The sequence below is a fragment of the Garra rufa genome, chromosome 21 (genome assembly GCF_049309525.1).
Source record: "Garra rufa chromosome 21, GarRuf1.0, whole genome shotgun sequence".
Classification (NCBI taxonomy): Eukaryota; Metazoa; Chordata; class Actinopteri; order Cypriniformes; family Cyprinidae; genus Garra; species Garra rufa.
The window spans coordinates 26,002,865-26,030,863 of NC_133381.1; the positions used below are offsets into that span (position 1 = coordinate 26,002,865).

A 27,999-nucleotide genomic window follows, 5' to 3' on the forward strand; every position below is an offset into this window, starting at 1 on the left:
GTCTTACGTCAGCGTCACACTTGCAGCGCGCGTGAGAGTATGGTAGCTGCTCGCTCTCGGTGGGGTTGAGAGGTTGTTTGTAGGCGCGGGCCAAACGCTGAGCGCACGCTTTTCCAATACATCAGCTCAAGGCAGCGGAAGAGCACCAGCCTGCATTAGCGTGAACAAACAAACTACCCGTTTTAGCGCTTTGAAATCGTAGGCGTTTAAGTGGAAGTTCAAGTGAATCGCTGTGAGCAAGGTGCAGATGAAGAGGATGCTGGAATGAGTGACGAACATCGCAAACATCATGATGGAGTCTCACTTCAGTACAGCATCACTGCTGTTCCGCTGCTTTAGCGCTTTGAAACTCGCGGAAGGATATTTATAATGCTGGATATCGACGAGTATCTGTTTTCGCAGTTTACCAACGCGTTAATTTCTTTGTGTTGGTAGTAAACTGTATTAGTCTATGCTCTATAAAATTCACGCTGGTGGTTAAGAGGAAGCTTTTACTAATTTCTCTTAATTATTTTAGCAACATAGTTGCTTTCTATCAGAATAACGTAGCTGTTTCAGTGTGTAAAATATGATGTAGTTTATAGAATGAGTCAGCTTAGTACTCGAGGCGTGAGCCGTTTTAAATGAGTTTAAAGTTGACCGTGAACTCTTGAGCTTTGACATTCACATCGACATCATGGATAAACGTGGCTGATTTTCATCGAGCAGGTGAGTCACGTCTAACGCTAATGTAATATTTTTGTGTCCACTTACAGGGATGGTATTTCCGTAAGCGCATCGATTCTGGTTCCGATTCTTATTCATTAACGATTCATTTAGGACTTGTGAGGAAGAACTATTTGGAAAATGCCGTTATTATTGCATTACTGCTCAGCAGTATGTTACCAAACTCAAACTCACGTTCAACAAACAAAATTCCCTTATGCAAATTAAACATGGGTTTACCACAAATAAAACCAAAAAATCATGGCTACTGTAGTTAAACCATGGTGACCACAAACTGACCATGGTTTTGTTACACTAACCATGGTATTTGTGGTAATCAGTACACCAAAAAACATTGTTAGTACACTTTTATTGTAATAAAACTGTGGTTAATTTTCGTAAGGATTAGGACATTCATTCATTCATTTTAGTAAGTGAGTCAGTGATTCCTCTGACTGATTCACAGATGTGACAAAAAAAGTCACAAAAAGGAACTTTGAGATATTTGTTCCGCTTATGGTGTTTGTACAGGAATCAGTATTTTATTCATGAGGGTAATTATTATACAAACCATACATAATGTACAAACAATACATAATTCATAAAACATGAATTGATTGGTTAAATTAAAGTGTGGATATTGGCAAAAAAGTATTGCTTACTTATACTTATATACTTATATATACGTATATACTTATAATCAGTCTATTTTTATAGAATAGCACTGTAGAGTTTTTTCATGTGTCATCAGTCCGCCATATTGGTGGCACTGAATGTAAACAATGCCACTGAACCGAATGGATTTTGCAAAGTTATGGATTTCTGAACCGAATGGATTATTGCTGCTGAAAATGGTCAATAATTTTCATGTTATGGGCTGTATTAATCGGTCGGATCAGGAAAAACATTTGGAGTGCTATAGACTGCCAAGAGATATAACAAATCAAAGAGAAGAGTGCAAAAAAAAAGAGAAACAAAAGGCGTTTGTGGTTGACCAAACTGAACCAGGATTTGTTCTTATCATTTCCGGTCAGGTAGGTGAAATATTAGGCCAATTTCTTAGTTAATACTGCTTGTACGTATCTTTACCACCTATTAACTTTAGTTTGTCAAAATATTGCACCCTTTCCTGCTTACTTAGTCCTTTTCTATGAGATTTAACAGCTTCCTCACAATTTTGTCCATGGTTTAGACAGCATAAATGAGCAGAACTCAGAATTCGGTAGTACATTCACCATGTAATCAATGTTGTTGTTTACAGCCGAGTATCTCCAATATGTCCGCACATCTGGGTAACTGACCAAATCGTGATGTATGTGCAAACCCTCTATATGAAACATCAGCATAATTTAGGACTATGTTCTGTTTGCATCTGGAAAGAGAGCATGCTAATAATACCGAAAGCCATCCAAAATTAAAAAAAAAAAATTCTGGTTCTGAATAAGTTACGCTTATTTACAGTTAGATCTGACTTGTTGGAACATAAATGCGGAATGTTAGATCTAAAGGCACATATCTGCCTTTTTTAATGCTTATTTCTATGCATTAATGTGGTGTGATTGAAATTCTTCTATGTAAATAAATGTGAAATGTACTAATGGTCCAAAACATTTGTGATTGAACAGTCTTTCTCAGTTTGTACTTTTTTCCCACATTCACCTCAGCTCAGTTGTTCATGCTAATGTTGAACTGAACTGCTATTTTGAGAACAGAGATGACCTTTGCCCCCCAGACTGCAACTGTTCTTTCCACCGGTGTTCATCCTAGCAGTAGACAGAACAAAGATAACATACTTTATGCAACACAGCCCTTAGGATAGTATGCCAGAGTAGATTTTACATATGCTCATTGGACCATATCAAATATGTGTATTCAGAGCAACTTATGTAATGCGCTGAGTAGTACATCACAAATGCATGTACATTCATGTTAACTGAACGGTGCATTTACAAGAATGCTACTGTCTGGATCAGATTTTAAGAGCAGTTTTATAGTGCATTCTAGGTTTTTAGAGAATCTTCACTTCTTAAAAGTCAGTCTTTCATTTGTAGAACACTAAATGCTCATAATCGATTCCAGTGAGCACATGTGACCCTGTCACCTGTGTATATCTGGTTCATGTGATGAAATACACAGTGCATCAGGGGAAAAAGAACAGCGGGGGAGGTCTAGAAAGACTTTGATCTCTGACATAATGACTTCCGCTATGGTCTTGACTTTCAGTAACCAGCTCTTGAAATAACCAGAGAAGCATCATCACCCTTATTAATCTACATAGGTGCTGTATATTTCAACACATGCTAGCTCAAGGTCACTTTCTTAGACACTATATCTTGAAAGAATATGATGGTTATGGTTTACCATGCACATTTGGATCAAGACTGAATCATGTTAGTAAAAAACATTTATCTGTCATCTTGTCATTTGGCACCAGTGGGACACACCACCCACTCGCTACACTTGTCATTCTTTTTGTTTACGAAGATTGCATAGCTGTCAGTCAGTGCTGATGTTAATGGCCGTGAACTGTCAGAGATGCAGACGGGACGGTGTTAACCCAAAGCATCAACACACACCCCCCTTCCTGAAAAATGAAAAGTCCTCACTTAGCACATGTGTTGACAGACTATGTGTGTGTCCTTGACAGGTGCAAGGATCTCTTGTTTATTGCTCTGGTTTGCATGTGTGTTGAATGTTCCAGCAGCTGTCGGACTTATGTGTGTGTGTCTGTTCACCAGCTGAATACTTTTATCAAACTATAACTTGATAAAATTCTTCCCATGGCTGCTTTGCGACCGTTCCAGCGTCAGATATCTCTGAGGGGTGTTTATTAACAGCAGTGGCTGTTAGGTGATCATCCTGAGGCCTGTCAGGGAGCTCCGTTCCATGAGCTAGATTCCCGTATTGCGTTACAGTGAGTGTAATGTGGTATAATGTGAAGTATCCAGGCAGCTAAATGTCTGCCATCAGCGCCAGACAGCTGTTCGGTGGTAACATTAGTTGTTGAGTTTTGCATGTATTACTGTACACTTACATCATTGATATGGGATGCACGCATATTAAAATTCGAACCTGCTAAGCCGATAATTATTTACTTGCTATGGCATATTTCTCAGATGGCTGATATTAAAATGCTTGATTAAAAATCAAACATGAAAAGTAAAACCAGTCGTTTTATAAATGCTTTGCAAGTCAGTTTTGAAAGTGAATTTGGGCATAACAGCTTTACAATTATGAATGGTTATTCATTTTGAGACCTTAATTTTGAAGATTAGATTTAATAGTGGTTTGATAACGCATCAAAAAGTCTGGGGAAAAATATAAATCACTCTTCATTGTGTTTGTGTTCTGTCTTTCTGACCCTCGTGTTGTGTTATATTTATGTGTTTGTATATGGATGTTTATTTTCGCTGTTGTGTTCAGCTGTGTAAACACATGTCTCTCTGCAGTACATCTGTAGCACACCTCTCTGAATGAACAAGACTACGTCTCTGTGTACAAACATAATTCTAAAGATCCTCTAAAGGCCGGATTCCTTTTTGTGATTACATTAACTGAGAACTTCACTAAGTGCTTGTTGACATTAACATTAACCGGAACTTATTCCAGAGTTCCCGTATGAAACAGAAGCGAACCTGTTATGATTCAGCTAGTTTGAATTTACGGTCAGTATTTGCTATATTTACTGGTGTGACATCATGGTTGGAGAGTCATTAAAATTTAATGGAGCTGAAGGCAACATAGACAGGAAGTCAGAGTACCTCCGAACGTCTTGTAGTTTTTGTTCATTACTATCACAAGTATTAGAAATGATGGCTTTCACAATTTCTCGATTCAGTTTGAGTACTCGAAACCTTCCTCGACTGCAATTTGTCCGTGTTGATTAACCGACAAAATACTGAAAGTGGTGTCTTCCATAGATGAGAATCTTGTTTTCCCAAGGCTGAATGATATAATAAACCCATTTAAAAACCATAAGCATAGTGCTATTGTAAATTCACAAACACCACGATTGAATTAAATATGCACCATGTGATGCTGTTATAATATATGCGTTTTAATTGTTGACGTGCGTGTGAGTTACGTATATTTCAGAGCATCTCTGTTCACAGTAAATGCTGCTCCACATGAACTGTTATCATTTACAGTACATGTGTGGAGCATCTCAAACTCCATCTCTGCATATTGTTGTGAGTTTGGGTTTATTATAACACTCATCTGGGAATGTTACGTGCACCATTTTATCAGATTTATAAGGTAAATTATTTATAAGCCTACGCAAATACAGGACAATACATCATTTTAAAAATGCTAACTGTTCATCGCGACTTCAAAATAAAAGTTTAAACCCTCGCTCTGAGTTTATACGTTTTGATGTCCACATATTCAAGAAATTACAGTAGTTGCGGCATTTCTGTTGTAAAGAAATGGCCAAATATTAAAGGGATAGTTAATTTTTTCATTTAAAAAATTAAAATTTGATGTTTATCTGCTTACTCCCAGGGTATCCAAGATGTAGGTGTTGATTTTTAACTCAAACCGTTGCAGTCTGTCAGTCATATAATGGCAGTCAATGGGACCCACAGCTTTGAGAGTCAAAAAAACATACACAGACAAAACCAAATTAAACCCTGTGGCTTACGACGATACATTGAGGTCTTAAGACACCAAACAATCGGTTTGTGCAAGAAGCTAAACAGTAATTATATTATTTTTTACCTTTCATCCACCACAATGTCCATCTGTCCTGAGCATGTTCACAAGAGCAGGCGTGTGACGAAGAGCAAGCAACCATAACTTCAGTCAATCAGGCTCAAAATTTGGGAGTCGGTGAGAAGTAAACACTCCACAAGCAAATGTAATCTTTTAGTTTTTAATTGGTTGCAACAACCAGGATTACCATTTTGAGTAGCCATCTAGGGTTGGGAATCGAAAATCGATTCCGATTCTGGAATCGGATACTTAAGATAAAGAATCGGATACTTGTTATAATATTAAAATTTCGATTCCTCTTTCGATTCCTGGTTGCATTTTTTTCCATCTAGTGATCTGCCAGGACCTTCCGCGCGTGCAATCTGCCAGGACTTTACGTGGTAATGTAAACATCAGTCGAAAAGATGGATCACGGTAAGCGTTTAAAAGTGTGTCTACGCTTTGTAAAAACCGAAGACAAATCTACCGCTGCACGCAAACTTCATCTTAGAGATCTGCAAGGGACGGATTTTAGTCCTGCGCCCGCCCACTCCAGAAGGAATATATGTTATTTCGTCCCGCAAAAGCCCACATAAAAGTCACTTATACCCCCGCGGGAAGACAGGTATCTACTTTATCTCTTGGCTGCATTAAACAAACCCTCCCGGTAATGTTAAGGCAAAGATGACCAGAGTAATAGTAACGAACTCGCGCATACCTAATGTATTCATTCTTGTATATCGGAGTCGTACATTAGGCACGCATAAGTCCGCTGTTGATTCACAAACTATTCATGCTTTCGGTGCTCTGATCCATAGTATTTTTGCGTGAAATTTCAAAATATTTGCATAGTTTTCAAAATGAATGTTCTGTGAGTTTTTTATAATGAATGCTTACCCATAGAGGTGGATCGTAAGGGTCAGTGGTGTTTAAGCACATATGAGCACCAGCATAAACAGATTTACAATGTATTTACTGTATTTTTCATTTATATGTTTATTTTATAATAAATACAAACAGTAGATATTCAGTCACTTAAGAAAGAGTACTCTGAAGTTGTGAAGAATGTCTGAATTAAATAATTTAGGTGCTTTAAATCTGTATATGTGTATTCATGTTAAAAAGTTAGAGCAGAGGATTTTCTTTTAAATTCAAAAGTATAGCTTTAATTTAAAGTTTGTTTGATTTTTTTTTATAACATGCAGGAGAAAAATAAAAAGGCAAAACTAATGTTTAGGTTAATAAAAAAGGTTAAAAAATAAACACCTTTAGAGGAAATGTCAGGCATAGGGGGGCCTTGCAAAACTGACCCGAGAAGAAGGGGGCCCTGATATAAAAAAGGTTGAGAACCCCTGTGATAAAATAATATGTTGCAATCTAGCACTGAAAATAAACATGTTTAATATATTAATGTTTGACTTTTGTGTTTGTTGTTTTTTTTTTTTTTTTTTTTACTAAATCGGAATCGAAACTGGGAATCGAAAAGAATCGGAATCGATAAGTGGAATCGGAATCGGAATCGAAATCGATAAAATTCAAACGATACCCACCCCTATAGCCATCGTATATGCAATCTCTCTGCACTATGTACACAATGAGTGACGTATACACGCGACAGATCGCTTCCGCACATACGCATGTTTACAAAAGATTACTATGCCTGAGCACTTTGACGCATCACATGCCGGCTGTTGTGAACACACTCAGGACAGTTGGAAATTTGCGTTGAATCAGAGGTAAAAAAATGATATAAATACTGTTCGTTTTTGATTGTTTGGTGTCTTAAGACCTCAGTGTATCGTCACGAGCCTCAGGGTTTATTTGGTTTTGTCTGTGTATGTTTTTTTGACTCTCAAAGCCCTGGTGCCTATTGACTGCCATTATATGACTGACAGACTGCAACGGTTTGAGTTAAAAATGTTCGTTTGTGTTCTACTGAAGAAACAAAGTCACCTACATCTTGCCCTGGGGGTAAACAGATAAACATCAAATTTTCGTTTTTGGGTGAGCTATCCCTTTAAAGATTTAGTGAACATTTTGAATTAATTGTTTTTTTAGTCAATATTAAACTGACTAGATCGCGCTGTAAAGTGTAAAAAAAAAATGTTAGGCCATTGTCGCCCTCTGCATAATGTACATTGTTTTTAATACACTGTGTTTTCATATTTTTGTTCAATAAAACCATATGATAACTTGCATTTGATACTTTATTTGAACTAATTATTATTGCCTCATTGCTATTATATATGTATTTTAAGTAATTTCTAAGGCTGTTGTTCGCTTAGGTCTATTTTTATTTCCACAGAAAAATGTATAATTACCCGATTACTCGATTAATTGTCAGAATAATCGACAGATTACTTGATCACCAAAATAATCGTGAGTGACAGCTCTATTAGAAATGCTAATTTTGTCGAATATTAATGTTTTATTTTATTCCAGTGTGTTAAAACGAATGTAGAACTGGATTTGTGTGTTGAGACAGAAAGTGACAGAAAGCCCTCTAAGGATTTAAGAAAAGGTGCTTAAAATGTCAAAGTGAGCGTTAGCAGGATAGCGGTTAATCACAGCAGCTTTACTTGAGTCTCTCTATGTCTTTTTGGGTTTTTAAAATCTGTTTCTGTTGGGTGTTGTAGTTGTGGATGTGTGGTAATGTTTATTTAGGCTTTTTATGATACAATAACTACATCAGCGTAGCGTCTGTTCTTCTGTTTAGTCAAGGCTGATGTCAGTTTCAGCCAGACTGACATTCAAATAGACTGTTTGCATATTAGGCTTGGCCTGTCTGGAGTTTCCACATCAAACAAACTGGGAAACAAGAGATTTTGCTAATGCTTAAAACAATATGCTTTACTCACTAATCCTAAAACACAGTCTGATATGATTTACTTTATTATGATCTCAGTAATATAGTTAAATTCTTCATTGAATATTGTCCTGTCACATTGCAAAACCACAGTTTAATCACACAGCCGCAAATTGTCACTAAAACTCATGAATTCATAGGAAATCCATTATTGTCAAATTATGTTGTCATATTTTGGTTTGAATTATAGCATAGTTGTTTTGTGTAGAGCTGAGTCATCAAACATAGTGCCAGTGAATAATGCATCTCTCTTTGTCATTATGTGTGTGTGTGTGTGTGTGTGTTTTTTAAGCAGCTTCTTGTCCTTTTGGACCAAGTCATGTGTAATCAAACAGAACACTGAGTGGCTTGGAAAGAGTGAGAAACTTGCAGAGTCATCGGACTGAAAACTCTTTATTTTGTTGCTCGCGTTAACAGAAAGGACATTTTGCATTAACGTAAGTGGATTAGGTTTGTTAGGCTGAAAGATGAGATTGAGAAACAATAAAGGGTGGTTCAGTCCAGACTTGTTCCATGAGAGGTTGTAGATCTATTTTCAGTCTCTTTTATGCTCCTCTTAATCTTTTATGTGCTTTACAGTCCAGTATTTATGCTGTAGGTTCATGCTGATCAAGTGACTTTGCTAAGCAGGATAAGGTTTTGCTGCTGAACGTTTTCTTTGCTGGTAATCACACTAAATCACAACGTGCTCATTGTAAAGGCCCACATTGCTGTGATTTGCTTTCAAGGATCAGCTGTCTGATCCTTTTCTTTGTTGTGTTTAATAGGAAGGTTGAGACTAGGGTTTATTATAGTTTTATCTGCTTATTTCTGGTCTGATACTATGAGGTCAGATTTTGGGGGGTAAATGCTTGTTGGATGAAGGTTATTTGAGGTTAAAAGTGAGTGTTAGCATTGTTAACCCCAGGCTACATCAAATGTGGTCTGTTGGTTCTCTTGTTAGCTGCCTGTGCTTTTGCAACATTGATTTATTTGAGTATTGCTGAGGTCTGCAAACATCACTACATTCTTTAATTAAAAGAGTCTGCCTATAGTGTTGCCAGGGCACATAAGGCTAGCCGATGTTAGGCTCATATCCAAAACTATGCTTATTCATTTTTATTATAATAATGGTAATAAACGACCAAATCATTATTGTATGGAGAAAGACCATATTACATGTAATTCAGGGCAGTCAGGAGACTCTTCAAAGATTAACCACTTTTGCACTAGTAAACTTATTGATCTTATTGTGAATGATTTATCAATTCCCCATGTTAATCCTCATACTTTTTTTTTAAAGGGATATTTCACAAAAAATGAAACTTGTCATGAAGAACTCACCCTCATGTCGTTCCAAACTCTTAAGACCCTCGTTCATCTTCGGAACACAAATTAAGATATTTTTGATGAAATCTGAGAGCATTCTGACCCTGCATAGACAGCAACGCAACTGAAACATTTACAATACAAGTCCTGCACTACAATAATATTCAGTTTTCCATGGAAATCATTGTTGATAAAACTAAAAATGTTCCAGTCAATTGAAATAATACTTTAACAATATTAGATGAAGAAAAACAAATGAATGAAAATGAGAAATGTTGCCTTGACTCCTAACTGAAATAAAATGTTTAAGTTGAAGTACAAACATTACTAAAACCTAAACTAAATTAAATGAATGCTAAATATAAATGTGACATAAGCACGTAACTCAATATAAGCACATATATTCAAAATATAAAAAAATACCATGACATTATATAAGTAATACTATAAGAACACTGATGGAAATACACATTGCTGATGTAAAATAGGTTGCGAATTGTAATTTGTGTTCACATTGAAGATGCCATATAATTGCTTCATCAGCACAGTTGTCTTTCCAGTGCTAACATATTACTTACTGAAACAGAAAATTGTGGTGGGACATTGCTCTAATATTTTTAGGTCATCACAACTGTGAATCATGATTTGCTACTTGCCATTGCCAGTCAGACGTACAGTAGGTGAGGGGATGTTTGGGGGAGGGGATGTTCTCATTCTGGCGAGCATTTTATTGAACAGCATTTTTTTTGAGTGCAGGATGTGTCATCTATATCTTTTTGTCTTTTTTTTCTGAAAGAGAAAACTGTATATTTATTAAAATTGAATTTAGTCAACTTGGTCAATAGGAGTACATTAGCATATAGATGGTTTTAAAGCTAACATGCATGAGCTGAAAGCCACAAAACACCCTTTTTATTTCTTTGGGCCTCTAAAAAGTGAGGTGGATGGTGGTTTTCATAATTAGTTTTGTTTCTTAGTGAAATTGAGAAACATGTTTTCTTTTTACTAGTGCCAATGGTGAAATTTGGGCTGTTACGATTTCTTAATTCAAGTTGAGTACTATATTAAAAAAAAAAAAATCCTTGATAGCATTTTGCCCGTGTCGAGTAACTAAAATACCGGAAAGTGGCACGCTCACAAACAAGAATCCATGAAACGCTGCATGATAAACCCCTTTAAAAAGCATAATGCTATTGTGAATTCATGAATGCTATGATTCAATTAAATACATATATTTGATGCAGGTTTAATATATGCCTATTAATTATTTGCATCTCAAATCGGCTCCATTCAAAGTAAATGCTGCTCCACACAAACTGTTATTATTTACATGCGTGTAGGTTACGTATGTGCGTCTCAAATTGGCTCCATTCAAAGTTAATGCTGCTCCACACAAACTGTTATTATTTACATGTGTGTAGGTTACGTACATGCGTCCCAGATCGGCTCCGTTTACAGTAAATGCTGCTCCACACAAACTGTTATTATTTACAAGTGTGTAGGTTATGTATGTGCATCTCAGATCGGCTCCGTTTACAGTAAATGCTGCTCCACACAAACTGTTATTATTTACAAGTGTGTAGGTTATGTATGTGCGTCTCAGATCGGCTCCGTTCACAGTAAATGCTGCTCCACACAAACTGTTATTATTTACAAGTGTGTAGGTTATGTATGTGCGTCTCAGATCGGCTCCGTTCACAGTAAATGCTGCTCCACACAAACTGTTATTATTTACAAGTGTGTAGGTTACGTATGTGCGTCTCAAATTGGCTCCATTCAAAGTTAATGCTGCTCCACACAAACTGTTATTATTTACATGTGTGTAGGTTACGTACATGCGTCCCAGATCGGCTCCGTTCACAGTAAATGCTGCTCCACACAAACTGTTATTATTTACAAGTGTGTAGGTTATGTATGTGCGTCTCAGATCGGCTCCGTTCACAGTAAATGCTGCTCCACACAAACTGTTATTATTTACAAGTGTGTAGGTTACGTATGTGCGTCTCAAATTGGCTCCATTCAAAGTTAATGCTGCTCCACACAAACTGTTATTATTTACATGTGTGTAGGTTACGTACATGCGTCCCAGATCGGCTCCGTTCACAGTAAATGCTGCTCCACACAAACTGTTATTATTTACAAGTGTGTAGGTTATGTATGTGCGTCTCAGATCGGCTCCGTTCACAGTAAATGCTGCTCCACACAAACTGTTATTATTTACAAGTGTGTAGGTTATGTATGTGCGTCTCAGATCGGCTCCGTTCACAGTAAATGCTGCTCCACACAAACTGTTATTATTTACAAGTGTGTAGGTTACGTATGTGCGTCTCAAATTGGCTCCATTCAAAGTTAATGCTGCTCCACACAAACTGTTATTATTTACATGTGTGTAGGTTACGTACATGCGTCCCAGATCGGCTCCGTTCACAGTAAATGCTGCTCCACACAAACTGTTATTATTTACAAGTGTGTAGGTTATGTATGTGCGTCTCAGATCGGCTCCGTTCACAGTAAATGCTGCTCCACACAAACTGTTATTATTTACAAGTGTGTAGGTTATGTATGTGCGTCTCAGATCGGCTCCGTTCACAGTAAATGCTGCTCCACACAAACTGTTATTATTTACAAGTGTGTAGGTTATGTATGTGCGTCTCAGATCGGCTCCGTTCACAGTAAATGCTGCTCCACACAAACTGTTATTATTTACAAGTGTGTAGGTTATGTATGTGCGTCTCAGATCGGCTCCGTTCACAGTAAATGCTGCTCCACACAAACTGTTATTATTTACAAGTGTGTAGGTTATGTATGTGCGTCCCAGATCGGCTCCGTTCACAGTAAATGCTGCTCCACACAAACTGTTATTATTTACAAGTGTGTAGGTTATGTATGTGCGTCCCAGATCGGCTCCGTTTACAGTAAATGCTGCTCCACACAAACTTTTATTATTTACAAGTGTGTAGGTTATGTATGTGCATCTCAGATCGGCTCCATTCAAAGTAAATGCTGCTCCACACAAACTTTTATTATTTACATGTGTGTAGGTTACGTACATGCATCTCAGGGTGGCTCCATTCACAGTAAATGTTGCTCCACACAAACTCAGTGTTTCCCATTCACTAACTAGAGTGTGGCGTCCCACCACAGTTTCATAATAAACCGAAAATTCATATTCGTCATTTTAACATAGAATGTCTTTAACTTTGTGTTTCAAGCCATCGCTTTGGCAAAGTGTCCGTCAGACGAACTAAGCGTAATTGTGGCGTTATCCTCTCAGCAACTCTGTTTGTGCTGTTTGTTTCAAAGCGAAGCGCGCACTTCATTCAGGCGATCAACTCGTCCGCGGTGTTTGCCGCGTCTCAGAGTCAGAGCGGCTCCTTTGAGCGCGTTCACATGCACGTTCTTAAACCGATTAGGCTTCATAAGCCGAAAATGCACGTGGTCATGTAAACGCGTCAACCCGTTTTCTTTTACCGGAGTAAAGTCATAATTGGCGTAAACATAAACCGGTCGGCACGAGTAGCTTTTGCCCCCGGACCCCCCTAGATGGACTGAGGTCCACCCACCACAGTCTCAAAAAATCCTGTGGGAAACACTGCAAACTGTTATCATTTCCATGTGTGGAGCATCTCAAACTCCATCTCTGCATATTGTTGTGAGTTCGGGTTTACTGTGACGTTCATCTGGGAATGTAGCATGGACATTTACATTAAATGTTGTTAAGTCAGTATTAAACATAGATTAAATTGTGCAGTAAAGTGTAAAAACAATCGTCAGGCCATTGGCGCCCTCTGCAGACATATGTTATAATGTGTAATGTGCTTTATCTCTGTATTTTAACAGTTTTGTTTAATAAAACCATATGATTACTTGCTTTTGATACTTTATTTGAGCTAAATATTATTGCTTCAGCACTATTATATATGTATTTGAAATCATTTTGAAGGCTAATGTTTGCTTAGGTCTATTTTTATTTCCTCAAACAAATTAGTTATAAACTATAATCATTAGAATAATCGACTAATTACTTGATTACTAAAATAATTGTAATTGAAATTAAACAATCTTCTTTTGTTTAAAAAACAGACCTAAAAACAGACCTGCCAAAATTGGAGACATGCAGTTTTGTTTTGGATCTTTACTTTGTTCCTGTCTTCTGCCTTCATTTTGCAGCAATCAAATATTAACAGGCTCTGAGAGCCCATCGCTCTCCTCCAGACATATAACTGTGCGTTTGTCTGGGTGTCTGGCCTCAATGTCTGTGCGTAGGAGAAAATTGGCTTTAGTCTCTTCTGCTGTTCCAGTCACCCGATAGAAAGGAATAATGTTCAGAAATGTTGTCAAATGGAGAACACACTTGGCCATACCACAGACTGTTATCTGTGTTAGGGTGGATTGTAATGCATTTAATACAGCCCTCAAGCAGATCTGCCTTATCTCAGTAAGCTGCTCTCTGTGACAAATCGCTACCTGTGCACACCTGGGGCCAGCTCAACTGAAGATAGAAACGAACCAATGTCAAACACCAGCTTACCTCATACCATGTGCATATCCTCTCTATCAGTAAGGGCAAGCGGATTCAGTACTGAGCAGAAGTCAGACAGAAAGTTGACCGTGTCTAATTGATTTTAGTGTCAGGCCGTCACATGCTGAGCACACATTATGTTTGCTGTCTAACCAACTTGTTATTGCCTTCGTTTTAAATCTTTGCTGGGATTGGTTGTGGATGCTGGAAGTGCTTTGTCATTAGTCCTTAATTGCAACAATGTGATTAATGGCAATAGTCTGTCTAACAACAATGGTAGAGTCCATTTAAAATCACATTAAATTCTGCCGATTGATCTGAAGTGAATTGCCTTGTTTCCTTATTCTAGTCACCCATGTGGATGTCTTTTGAAGTCAGAAAGAAGTTTGCTGGTGTGTGTGTGTGTATATGTGTGTGGGTAGGTTTGTTTGTGTCTTGAGATGCAGATATCCTTACAGTTTTTTCAAGGACTTGTTTGCTCTAGTTGACTGAGTTTTGTGTAGGAAGGAGCCAGCTGACAGATGGTCTGAAGTGTTGCCATAGTAACCCCATCTATGACATCATCTGACCCTAGGCTTCAGTGATTACCCTCTTTTGCCCTCTAAAATTTTTGATGCAGTGGTTTATTCAGTACACTAGCTGAGACTTATCAACAGATTTCAAAGCCTTGAACCAAAACAACCAGCTCTGAAATGTTTCGCATTGCATTATTCATTTTAAAGCAAGAATGTGTTAGAAATTGGAAATTAAAACGAGTACTAGACCGTATGAAGCATTGTGAATAATATTATCAAACACAAAACAACAGAGTGCTACTAACACAATTTATTGAATTTAAGTGCAAAATATTACTATTTTAAGGGTAATTTTGACATACTGTACCTTTTGAAGGTTTGGAGCCAGTAATATTGTTTGTATTTTCTGAGTCTCTTATGCTCAATAATAAGCATTTATGTGATTATTATTATTAATGTAATGTTTCTGCTGGCATGCACGCATGTTCAAATAATTTTTTCTGGAAGTGAACTAACTTTAAGATCAGGTCCTAGAATCGGTGTGTTTTGACAACTGAAAACGTAAAATGAAACGGCCTCACTAGTGGTGGTGTTGGGTAAAGAGGCTTTGACAGGGTGTGTTGTGGCTGACCTGATTTGGCAGAATGAAGAGGATTATAAAGCCTGGTAGTCTCCCTCTCTCTCTGTCCATCCGTCCGTTTATGTCGTGTGACTGCTAGTATAATCTCTCATCACAGAATGTGGGTCAGTGTGTGAATAAAGGTCGCCCTCTCTTCCTCCATTGCACACACCTCCCTTTTGTGTCAAAGTCATAAACAGAAATCTAGACCTCAAATCTGAACTGGTGCGCCAGTGGACCAAAATAACTATGTTGCATATTGATTACTGTTTATCTTTTATACTTAACCCATTATCCTTTAGAATAAATCTTGTGTAGAAGAATGAACAAGATTTCTGTGAATACAACTGGATTAGGACAGAATGAAGTGGGACATATAGAGGCACCATTCATCTGGCCAGGATTTGGCTTTTAGCCCAGAACGTCTCTCTCGAATTTACTTGTTTGGGTTTCCTTTAGCCTTTGACATAATTCACGGAAAAAGAAATCAATACGGAAAAGAGTGAAATAAAAACTCCTTTTTCTGTCAATTCTCTGTCTACAAATACACTACCTTTACAGTCCCATAAATACTACTTTATCTATTTTACCAGCCATTTAAACTGTGTATATATAAACTGAATAAAAAAAAAAAAAAAAGAGCTAGACAATGTATGAGTGACAAGTTTTCTTGAGTAGATAATTTTCGGGCTCTATCTAATTAATGGTTTGATTTTGGCCCCTGCTTGTAAGTCAGTTTATTAATTATAAACTATAAAATATCCTGTGTGTTTTCTGCAGTGTCATCACATGCACCAGCACCATGAGGACTGTTGACTTTAAGGTTCCTGAGCTTCAGTCCTGCTCATCCCTTTAAACACATCCTGTTTCCTTACCCTGATTTAGCTGTGCTGTCACGTGCTGTAAAACGTTCCAACCAGATCACATAATGATGGTTAAAAAAACTGTAGACGAGGGATATTTCATCCAAAACAAAACCCTGCCACTTCTTTTCATGCCTGAACAATTGTAAAACAGGAAATGGGTTTTGAAGTACATTTAAAAGCTGTTTTTTTTGTTTTTGTTTTATGTGTTTGGCTGTTTTGTATAGTAGGTTAAAAGGATATTATACTACAGGAAATACAGTGCAAGGAACACTATACGAAAAACATTTCTGCAAGGATGTCTGTTAAGTTAAGGATATTTCCTTTAACCCTAAAAAGCAACAAAATGGATTATGTAATTCAAAAACACACGTAAAATCTGGGGGTTAAACATTTACTAAAGTAAAAATGCCAGGTTGAATTACCTACTGTTTCTTGACAAACATCAAAATCATGTGGTAATTTAATTGCTGTCTGAATCCATAGCGCTGAGTTTACAAAAAGAAATCAGTTCAAAATTCACAGTTTAAATCCTTTTTGACTGCAAACACTATGATAACTGTTGCACTTTGCTGTAATTTGCGTGCTTTTTTTTTATTACTGAAATTCTGGAAAGTATTTAGAAGAACAATATTTCATAACCACTCCACAACAGCGAGTGGGAGCGTAAAAAGAAGAAAAGCATGCAGACATTTGATATGGGTCGTCATTGTGGCAGGTATGCAATATAATTTTAAAATATGTATTGCATACAATTATATGCATAACTATATACAACTTTAGCGCATTTTTCATTCGCTGTTTTCCATTTTTTTTAAACAGGACATTTAAATCAAATAATAAATAGAATTATATATTATAATACATGCTTGGAATAATAAAAATAAATTGTATGTAAGAAATAATTAAATACCAAAAAATAAATGTGTTTTATTTACAGCAGACTAAATCACTGAACTTGCTCTTCAACTGTGAATAAATCTCCATCCAGATCCCTGAGGGTCCCTTTATCACTAAGGTTTCATGTAAATTTATTTTTACAGACATCCACATGAAAAAAAAATACTGTCTGAATAGGGCTTTTCAGTACAGATTTTTTTTTTCATATTAATGGTGGGCCTTATTTTTGTAGACTTAGTGAAGGAGTAAATGTCTCTCTAGTTTTGCTTGCACACAAAGTCAAACACTCAAACCTTTACTGTAATTGTAATATTTTATATGGACTTTACCTGAAGCATAAAAATACTAGAATAAAATTACTGTATAATAGCAAGTACTTGGCCTGAGGAACATGCGTTAAGTTGTGTACAATTTTTGCCTTTTCTCTTCTTGCTTTCACACACTGGAACATTACAGACACACAAACTAATTTACTTAAATTGCTTTCGTTACTAAGTTACTAAGACTCTGGACTAGAAAAACTAGGAGTCAGAGGTCCATGTACTGTAAATGTGGTCATTTAGATGACTTATGAGTAAGCTGACCTAGTTTCTTTTTCTGTTGATATGCTGTATTTTTGTCTGTTGTTCTGTTCCCTACAAATAAAATGTAGATGTAGTATGTAATGTACAGTCATGTTCACCAATTCATGTTCTATATTTTAAACGCCTTTTTCTAAATTGGCTAGTTCATATAAAATAACCCTGAGGTGTAACAGATGTTAAAAAGTAAATAGAGCATGTGTTTTTTTAAGTTTTCTGAGGACATAAAGTACTGTATAATAAAACATTTCACAGGGCAAAAGAATTTCATATCAACTACTACTATAAATTATTTTGTTAATGAGTATTTTGTGTTGACTAAGAACAAGTTAGATCATTTAATAATTTTAACTAAAAATGTGCTCCTTTTTGTGTCTCTCTCTGTTTAGGTCTCTCTTTTATGTTCATCCATGACTCTGCTGTTTGCTGATGGAACAGAAGGTCCTCAGTAAGCCCTCCATGGTGTCCAGACTACCAAAATTTGGTGCCCGTCCTGTCAATGGTACCCCCTCATCCCTTCCCAATGGTACGACCCAGACTGCGCTCACGCAAGAGGGCAAGAATCCCCCAACTAGGCCAAATGGAATGGTCAGAGCCTCCTCCTTCTCCATGAAATGGAGAAAGGACAGTGATGGACCAGTGGACCCTTCAAGCCCAATTGAGGGCACGATACCAGAAGAGAAGAAAGAAATCCGCTCCCAGCTTTCTCCAGGAAGTAGGGAGTTAAAAAGCCCTTCTACTCCCGTAACCAAAGTGCGCAGGTCTCCCTCCTCGTTATCCACTGGAAGCCCTAAACCTGCACCAAAATCCATCCCGAGTCCTAAACCAAAGCCTAAAAACCTTCAAATCACCCCAACCTCCAAAAGTCAGGACATATCCCAAAAAAGCTCAGGCTCCAAGCCAACTCAAAATGGGACTTCATCTCTGGGGTCTTCACCGAGCTCTTCAGGGCTTCAGCGACCAAGGGCAAACTCTAGCTCTACTCGAAGCACCTCCAGAGACAGCTTATCCCATTCCAATGACAGCCTCTCGCGACAGTCGCACGTGCCTGACTACATGGTGCGTTCTCAGAGCTTCACTCACTTCAAGCAACTGCCCTCGCCAACGTCCGCACCCATGACGCGCTCCTTTTCTTTTAACAAGGCTGTGGAGCTGGCCAAACCGCTAGCTAATACGCAGCTTCGTCCACCGCGAACGCTTGGACTCAAAACTCCTTTGAGCCTGAGCAAAGGCCGGCTAGTGCTCGGTATAGGGGGTCTAGGATTTGGAAAGGGAATAACAGAGAGACTACCCGCTGGGACTCATTCTTCAGAGAGTTTAACACCTCCTAATTCCATAAAAAGGCCTCTTATGCCTAACTCTGTGCTGACAAAGCCCTCATTACAGGGCTACAGGCTAAATCGACCAATTGCTGCCAAACCGCAGTGCCCTCTAGTGGTTGGGAGGAACCCAGTAGAGAGTGCCGTTATAACCCCACCTCTCACACCAGAGTTGCTTCATTGTACCACAAAGAATGTAAGTGTCTGACTGTATAATTTACATTATCATGCATAATTTTAATTTTGGATTACAGTTTGATTATTTTGTGCAATGGTTCAAGAAATAGTTCCCAAATTACTTCTGTGGGACATGAGAGAAATAGCATGGTCCGATTTGTCTTTTTAACGACATTCACAATTTTCTTATTTATTCATATATTTTTTTAAATTTGATATTTAAACATCATCTGAAAGCTGAATGAATGCGATTTCCATTGATGTGTGGTTTGTTAGGATAGGACAGAATTTGTCTGAGAAACAACTATTTGAAAATCTCGAATCTGAGGGTGCAAAATATTGAGAAAATCTCCTTTAAAGTTGTCCAAATGAATTTCTTAGCAATGTAACTAATCAAAAAATCAGTAGGAAAGTTACAAAACATCTTCATGGAAAATGATCTTTACATGATATCCTAATGATTTTTGGCTTAAAATAAAAAAATCTACAATTTTGACCCATGCATTTATATGCATATATTGTTGGCTATTACTACAAAAATACCTGTGCTACTTATGACTGGTTTTGTGGTCCAGTGTAACATTTTTAGTTAGTGTTCCTGCTCCAATTTTAATAATATTTGCATAGCAATTAGTAGCTCTACTTGAGAAAAAAATCTTATTTTGGTTCCACCACAGAGAAGACAAACTATCAAAGTATGACTGCATTACAGGTAAATAGATTTATTTCCATTTTGTATGTTTGAAAAGGCTTCAGCTTCCACAGATTCCCCAGAGGAGCCTGTGACAGAGCCAAGGCTGGATGGCAACCTCCGCTACACTGGGGAGGGAATGGAGGACATGTCTCTCTCCTCTGCATCTTCTCTAGAGAGGAATGACGCCAGTGAGGACTTCCTAGACGACTTTGATAATCTAGGGGACCAGTTGCAGAATAGCATCCCTTATAACAAATATCCTGTGGCCACATCCACCCAAACGCGCCTGCAGGGCTTCTTAAATGAAACCATGGACTGGACTGGGATTGGTCTGGCAGGTATAGCTAAATGATGTCTTGCGTTTATGTGACAAACAGTACAGTGTTGATAATATTGTCCTATTGTGGCAAGCATGCAATGTTTATGCTCTGTTATTTTAGGTGCCAAGGCCGATTTAAGGGGTGGGCCGCCACTCATGTCGCCTGAAGTGGATCGTCATGCAACGTCCTCTCTGGAGCTCTCCCCATCTAACAGCTCTGGAGGAACATACATGTGGGATGAAGAGGGCATGGAGCCGCTGGGACTCGACACACACATACACCGCTGCAGCAGTTATGAGTCAGACCTCAACAGCATCGTGAGTACACACATACCCTCCCAAAATGAATATGATGAAATTAAATGAATAGCACTTCATAATTACAGATAGCTGTGTTAGAGCAGGGCTGGAACTAAACTCTGCAGGTAGGTAGAACTCCAGGAACAGGGTTGGGCACCCCTGGTGTAAAATATACATGAGGGTCAGTTGGTACTACATTGATATAATATTTCAAGATGAACTGATTTGAATACAAACGCTTAAGTATATATTTTTTTATAATAATAATAAAGTTACAATGACATTTATTATATTTTTACTCAGATTGTCTATAAATATATAAACATTTTAAATGGTGGCTGTCATAAAAACTTTACGTATTTATTCAAACATAAATTAAACATTGAAGAATAGTAAAAAGTAATAGTATTTTTTTATTGAGATTTATGCATGATCTGAAAGCTAAATAAATAAGCTTTCCATTGATGAATGGTCACATTTAGCAAAGTGCTCCTCCTTTCTAGAGTTAATTTTACTAATGGGTTATGGTCACTGAATAGGTTTTTTCTGAGGTGAACGTGACGTTACTTGACATTGTTTACAAGCTGTGATATTGATGTCTTTGCATGGTTGAAACACTGATTGAGTGGTTACATGAGACAGGATACAGATTTCTTTTAACATGCTGATGTTTATTTCATGCTGTAACTGGTAGTAAAGCAGAGGAGAGAAAGTTCACGAGCTTTTCGCACTGCCGTTTCTCTTGAACTGAGGTGCTACAGCGATCTGTCACTCTACGTTAAACAGAGCCAAAACGCCATTTATTGTTTGAATATTGTAATAAAATGGACAGAATTTGAAATCTGAGACTTTTTCATATCAAAGGTGCGCTGCAATTTTCTGTTCCTTAACTGAAAATATGGTAGACTGATCAATTCTTGGGATTTAAGAATCAATATTGTTTCATAAAATCAGAATCAATTAAAATCGAGAAATCAATATATATACAGTATGTCACAAAAGTGAGTACATCCCTCACATTTCAGCAAACATTTTAGTATATATTCTCAAGGGACGATACTATGAAAATGAAACTTGGATATATTTTAGAGTAGTCAGTGTGCAGGATGTATAGCAGTATAGATTTATTGTCTCCTGAAAATTACTCAACATACAGCCATTATTGTGAAAATAGCTGGCAACAAAAGCGAGTACACCCTAAGTGAACTTGTCAATATTTTGTGTTAGCACCATTGTTATCTGCCACTGCCTTAATCATCTTGGGCATGGAATTGACCAGAGATGCACAAGTTGTTGCTGGGTTCCTCTTCCACTCCTCACGGAGCTGCTGGATGTTAGACAGACATGGTGCTTCTCCACCTTCTGCTTGAGGATGCCCCACAGGTGCTTAATAGGGTTCATGTCTGGAGACATACTTGGCCACCCCATCACCTTCAGCTTCTTCAGCAAGGCAGTTGTCATCGTGGTGGTGTGTTTGGGGTCGTTATCATATTGGAAAACTGCCGTTCGCCCTTGTTTCTGGAGGGAAGGCATCATGTTCTGCTTCAGAATGCACAGTACATAATATAATCCATGTTTCCCTCAATGAACTGCAGCTCCACAGTACCAGCAGCACTCATGAAGCCCCAGACCATGATGCTAGCACCACCATGCTTGACTGTAGGCAAGACACAAATTTCTTGGTACTCCTCACCAGGGCATCGCCAAACATGCTGGACACCATCTGAGCCAAACAAGTTTATCTTATAGTCCCATCAGACCCCAGAACATGGTTCCAGTAATTCATGCTCTTGGACAGGTTGTCTTCAGCAAACTGTTTGAGGGCTTTCTTGTGAGCCAGCTTCAAAAGAGACTTCCCTCTGGGATGATGCCTATGCAAACTGACGTATGGTCTGAGCACTGACAAGCTGACCTTCTACTTCTGCAACCCTTAAAGCAATGCTGGCAGCACTCATGCATCTGTTTTTTGAAGCCAGGTTCTGCACCTGATGCACAGAATGAGTGCTCAACTTGGTTGATTGACCCTTGCAAGGCCTGTTCCGAATGGATCCCATCTTGGAAAACCTCTGTGTGACCCTGACCACTGTAGTGTAACTCGTTTTCAGGGCGCTACTGTACTTCTTATAGCCTTGGTCATCTTTGTGGAGAGCAACAATTCTAATTTTCAAATCCTCAGAGAGTTCTTTAGTCAGTATGAGAGAATTGTACTCAAAGCATCAAATTTTAACTGCTATAATACAAGATGCACAACTTTGCATGGTCCTGTCAAGCAGACAAAAACAAACATGAACATGATGAATAGGACATGTGGCTTTGCATGGTTAAACAACATACTGCTGTTATCACTTAGGGTGTACTCAGATTTGTTGCCAGCTATTTTGACAATAATGGCTGTATGTTGAGTTATTTTCAGAGGACAGTAAATCTATACTGCTATACAAGCTGCACATTGACTACAATAAAATATATCCAAGTTTCATTTCTATAGTATTGTCCCTTGAGAAGATACACTAGAATGGTTGCTGAAATGTTAGGGGTGTACTCATTTTTGTAAGCTACTGTGTATTTTTTTTTTACCCAGCCCTAATTCTCACATTGTATAACTGTAATGCAACAGTGTAACTGAATGTGGTTTCTGCAAGTCTTGTCGAAGGCTATTCTGTTCCATACTATGTGGGTGTTCGTGGTCTTTCCTCTGCTGTTTGTTTCGATAAACTCATCTCTCCTGTAGTGTTGCTGATTAGTATGTGTGCTTGTGTGTGTGTCGGGATCTCTCCGTCCCTATCTTGCTAATTATCTCTTTGCTAATTAGGGATTAGTCTCTGTGGCTCTTACTCGTGGCACTGCAGGAGTCTGACTCCAGGTCCTGCTGTACTAAACAGAGTTCCTGTTCTGTCTCAGCTGTTTCCAAAGCCCCTGATCGAGTGGGAATGTGGAACGGTGCCACTTAACATTCCAGCTCTTTTGATCCCAATGAGGCAGGCTGTGACATTGTTGCTAGTTTTTATATTATTTTGTATTTTGATTTGTGATGTCAGATTGGCTCAGTGGAATGCAGAAAGAGTTAGGCTGGATTTGAAACAGTAATCATATTTGAAATACCAGTCTTCTGCTGTAGCAAACACACAAATGCACCCACACACACAGACATGCTGACTGGACTCTGACTTGAGACATTATGTAATGGCAGCATATATACATTTTGAGTGCGGCTGAGTCGTTGTCATACTTGAGTGGGATGTTGTTGTATAGAGTGGAAGAGGAGTTGAGTTTTACATGGACTGTTTGAGTTTGAGCTGGGCTTTAAGTGACATCTTGTGGTCTACTGTAGGTACTGCAATTTCTTGTTTATGGTGCTTCTTAAAATTAACTTTTCCTGGGTAAACCTTGTGTTATACTGTTACGTGTAAATCAGTGGCAGTCACATGCAAAGTAATCATATGATTAACTCGATCGCCTGACAGCAGTGAATCTCCTTAAGATCCTTGGCCTGTGTCTATCTTTAGTTTAAGACTTCTCTACTCTTACAGATACTGAAACAGAGGCTGGGCTTTATTTAGAGCTCATCTGATCTTACCCTCAGCAAGTGATGTAAAGCTAACATTTATTTTCAGGTTGTATGAACAGGAGGTCAAACTTGAAAGTTTGGTTAAGTTAAATTTAGGCCTAAATACAGTTTAATGCTGTGTTTTCTCGAATTTAGTCATTTTGTATTTTCAGTAACATTTAATCTTTGAAATGGATGAGACTCGATGTATTTAAAAATAATAGATCAAATATGTATAGGCCTGGTTTCACGGACAGGACTTAGACTAAGCCAGAATTAGGCCATAGTTCAATTAGGACATTTAGGTAATCCTTATAAACATGCTTAGAAAAAAAAAAACATTACTCGTGTGCATCTTGAGATGAAACAAAGGCACTGATATATTTTAAGATCGGTCAGACTTACATTTTAGTCTAGGACCAGGCTTAAGCCTTCTCTGTGAAACGGGGATAATAATCTATTCCTAAATACACTAAATGTATTAAATTAAAATATATATTAAAAATTGAGTAACATGGTTGCATTTTGCCTGAATTAGTAGACTAGTTAATGTGGGACCAAATGTTAGTTGGAAATATTGATATTAACTTCTTAAGTAGTTCTGTTAATTAATGGAAAACAAAACAATGTTAACATGCTTGAAGGTTGAGCTTGATGTACACTACCAGTCAAAAGTTTTTGTACAGTAACATTTGTAATGTATAATTTGTATTTTAATTTGTAAAAAGTCTCTTCTGCTCACCAAGCCTGCATTTATTTGATCCAAAATACAACAAAAACAGTAATATTGTGAAATATTTTTACTGAAATCTATATATATACTATTTAATATCTAAATGTTCTATTTGAATATATTTTTTGTAATGTAATTTATTCCAATATTCTGATTTGCTGTTCTAAAATATTTTTTTTTATAGATGTATGATGTACTGTATGATTTTACATGATGGATGAAGGTGAGGGAATCATAAAGTGGGGTGAGACATGCTGAAACTCAGTGTTGCCAAGTCTGCGGTTTTCCCGCGAAACTGGGCTATTTTAAAACTTTTGCCATGGGTTGTTTTGTTGTAGTGGCCCCAATAATGTGATATTTTCAGGGGCAACCCTCCAAAAGAACGTGTATTTTACCACCTAGAACGCAGTTTTAAACATGGCACCCCCTAAGTACCTGTTGGGTGGGTATTATGAAAACCTGGCAACCCTGCTAAAACCTAAAACCCTTCTACTGTAAGGTGGGTAATACAGGTTTGTTTTATTTGAAACTAGTTTTCATGCTTGCCTATTTTTTGTCAGAAAATATTTGTACCTTGGCGAAATGCATTGATATTAAAACCCCTTCTGTGTTTAAGACCACAAGGGGGCAGTATGGATCCAAGAGACAATATATTTCATTCCTTACATTTTATACTTGTGTGTTTAGTCCCTCTGTTGATATCTACAAAGCGCATCTTTTTTTAGGCTCTATTAAGAGTTGTTTATTTGTTCCAAATATAGTCTGTCTTGCAGGAGGCATTTACAGGCCAATTCATTAGCTGCTAAATGATCTAGGTGCAGAAGCCTTTGTTTTTAACACAGTAAGTGATTCTGAGACATGCTTTTATCTGCTGCTGTTACAGCATTAATTAGCTGAGATTTATAGAGCATTGTTTAAGCTTTATCATTTGTTAACTTTAATACTGTAATCAGGATTTGTATAATTTTGTATAAATATTTAACATCTCTAATGAGCTGTTAATTTATTGGCCTAACTGGTTTATTGCCTTTTTTTTTCATTTCGCTTAATCTTTTTGAGACCTCCGATTCTTAATGGCTTTTGAGAACCTTTTCTTGCACACAACCACCGCATGATCTCAAAGCCTGTGTTTTGTGTGTGAGCGCTTGGCAGAGCTCTGTGTGGCACTACCAGTATGTGAAATCGAATCTAGTGCACATATTCAGGGTGACAGGAGCACAAACTGAAAGATGAAAAGCTGTTTACTCTCAGGCAGTGATGAAGCGTGGACTTTTTCACAGTTTTTTTTTCCCATTTTGAGGTGCCAGTTGTGCTTTGAATGCATGATATTACTACGGTGGCCGAGAGAGGCCAACGCGCTGCAAACAAGAAAACACATGCAAACAGTAAAAACGACAACAAATTAAGAAAACATCTTTATCAGTTTGACAACACAGGCGCTGCAAATCCTCGCAACGCAAACACAAATACGGAAACGCGCTGCAAATTCTCACAACACAACCAAACTCAGAACACACGGAGGCGCTGCGAACACACGAACGCGCTGCATATAACACGGTCCACAACGGAAATGTTTCAGGGGGACCTCAAAAAGTGACGAACCCATCTGGGACCTGATTATTTTTTCAGTGGCTGTTGGTCAGAGCAGAGGTGTTATCGGTGAACTATCGCCTTTTAGTGATAGTATAGTATCACTTAAAGGTGATAGTAATATAAATAATCAGGTAATATAGTGATATAAATAATCAGGTCCCAGATGAGTTCGTCACTTTTTGAGGTCCCCCTGAAACATTTCCGTTGTGGACCGTGTTATATGCAGCGCGTTTGTTAGTTTGCAGCGCCCTCGTGTGTTCGCAGCGCGTTTCTGAGTTTGGTTGTGTTGTGAGAATTTGCAGCGCGTTTCCGTATTTGTGTTTGCGTTGCGAGGATTTACAGCGCCTGTGTTGTCAAACTGATGAAGATGTTTTCTTAATTTGTTGTCGTTTTTTTCTGTTTGCATGTGTTTTCTTGTTCGCAGCGCGTTGGCCTCTGTCGGCCACCGTATATTACAATTTTCTAGACACATCTGTTGTGATTCAAACCTTACTGATATAGAAATTTAATTTCTGTCTTTATGATTGTGAGTTTTATGTTTTGTGCATAATCTTAAGAGCTAAATGAAAATGTATCGTGTGTTCTGTACTATAACAGAAATGTAATTTGAAGGCCATTTGAAGATAGAGTGATAGGAAAGGAGGGTCTAAATTTAATCTAGAGATGCACTGAAATTTCGGTTGGCGAAAATGCCACTTCCGGTCGATAATTTTCTGTTTTGGCTAAAAGGAAAAAAAAAAAAGACTGTAAATTCAGGCAATAATTTGGCAAAAAAAAAAACAGTGGAAAAATTAAATTTAAAAAATATATAATTTAATATTAATACATTTTGTGTCCAATTTTATTGTTTTACTTGCAATAAAAGTGTGGTAATTTTATTGGCATGTATTTTTTACATACAGTATCATTACAATTAGAGTAAAATCTTCTTACACAATTATTATTATTATTATTATTATTTAATAAAATAATAAATAATTATTAAAAAGGAGTTTGAGTATCTGTTTTGGTTTTCAGTCAAGTGGATCCAGAATTTTTGGTTTTGTTTTGGTCCAGAATTTTCATTTTGATGCATCCCTACTGTGTTTAATATTTATTAATTATAAAAACATGCAGTTTAGGGTTTATTTACAATAAAACATATTAATTGGCCATTAAAACAGATCAGTAATTCATTCAACATATGAATAAATACATTTTTTAAAATTTAGTCTCTTATGGTCATCAAGGCTGTAATATTGTGAAATACCGTTGCAATTTCTAATATTGGCTTCCTATTTTCATATACTTTAAAAAATACTTTATTTTTGTGACGCAGCACTGAATTTTCATCAGCCATTACTCTAGTCTTCAGTGTCACATGATCCTTTAGAAATCATTCTAATATGTGACCCTGGACCACAAAACCAGTCTTAAGTCGCTGGGGTATATTTGTAGCAATAGCCAAAAAATACATTGTATGGGTCAAAATTATTGATTTATGTCAAAAATCATTAGGAAATTAAGTAAAGATCATGTTACATTAAGATTTTTTGTAAAATTCCTACTGTAAACCTATCGAAATGTAATTTTTGATTAGTAATATGCATTGTTAAGAACTTAATTTGGACAACTTTAAAGGTGATTTTCTCAGTATTTTGATTTTTTTGCACCCTTAGATTCCAGATTTTCAAATAGATGTATCTCGGCCAAATATTGTCCTATCCTAACAAACTATACATCAATAGAAAGCTTATTTATTGAGTT

General features: G+C 37.4%; 1 protein-coding gene across 1 annotated transcript in view; it reads left to right on the forward strand.

The window, feature by feature from the left end:
* Window positions 1-78: 78 nt before the first annotated feature.
* The window catches only part of ccser2a (coiled-coil serine-rich protein 2a), a 68,373-nt gene continuing 40,452 nt past the window's right edge, over window positions 79-27,999 (forward strand). The window contains exons 1-4 of the mRNA XM_073827000.1: window positions 79-708; window positions 17,961-19,086; window positions 19,817-20,099; window positions 20,202-20,398. Of these exons, the coding sequence (XP_073683101.1) occupies window positions 18,001-19,086; window positions 19,817-20,099; window positions 20,202-20,398 (1,566 nt within the window). The 5' untranslated portion in view covers window positions 79-708; window positions 17,961-18,000. The remainder of the gene's footprint in view (window positions 709-17,960; window positions 19,087-19,816; window positions 20,100-20,201; window positions 20,399-27,999) is intronic.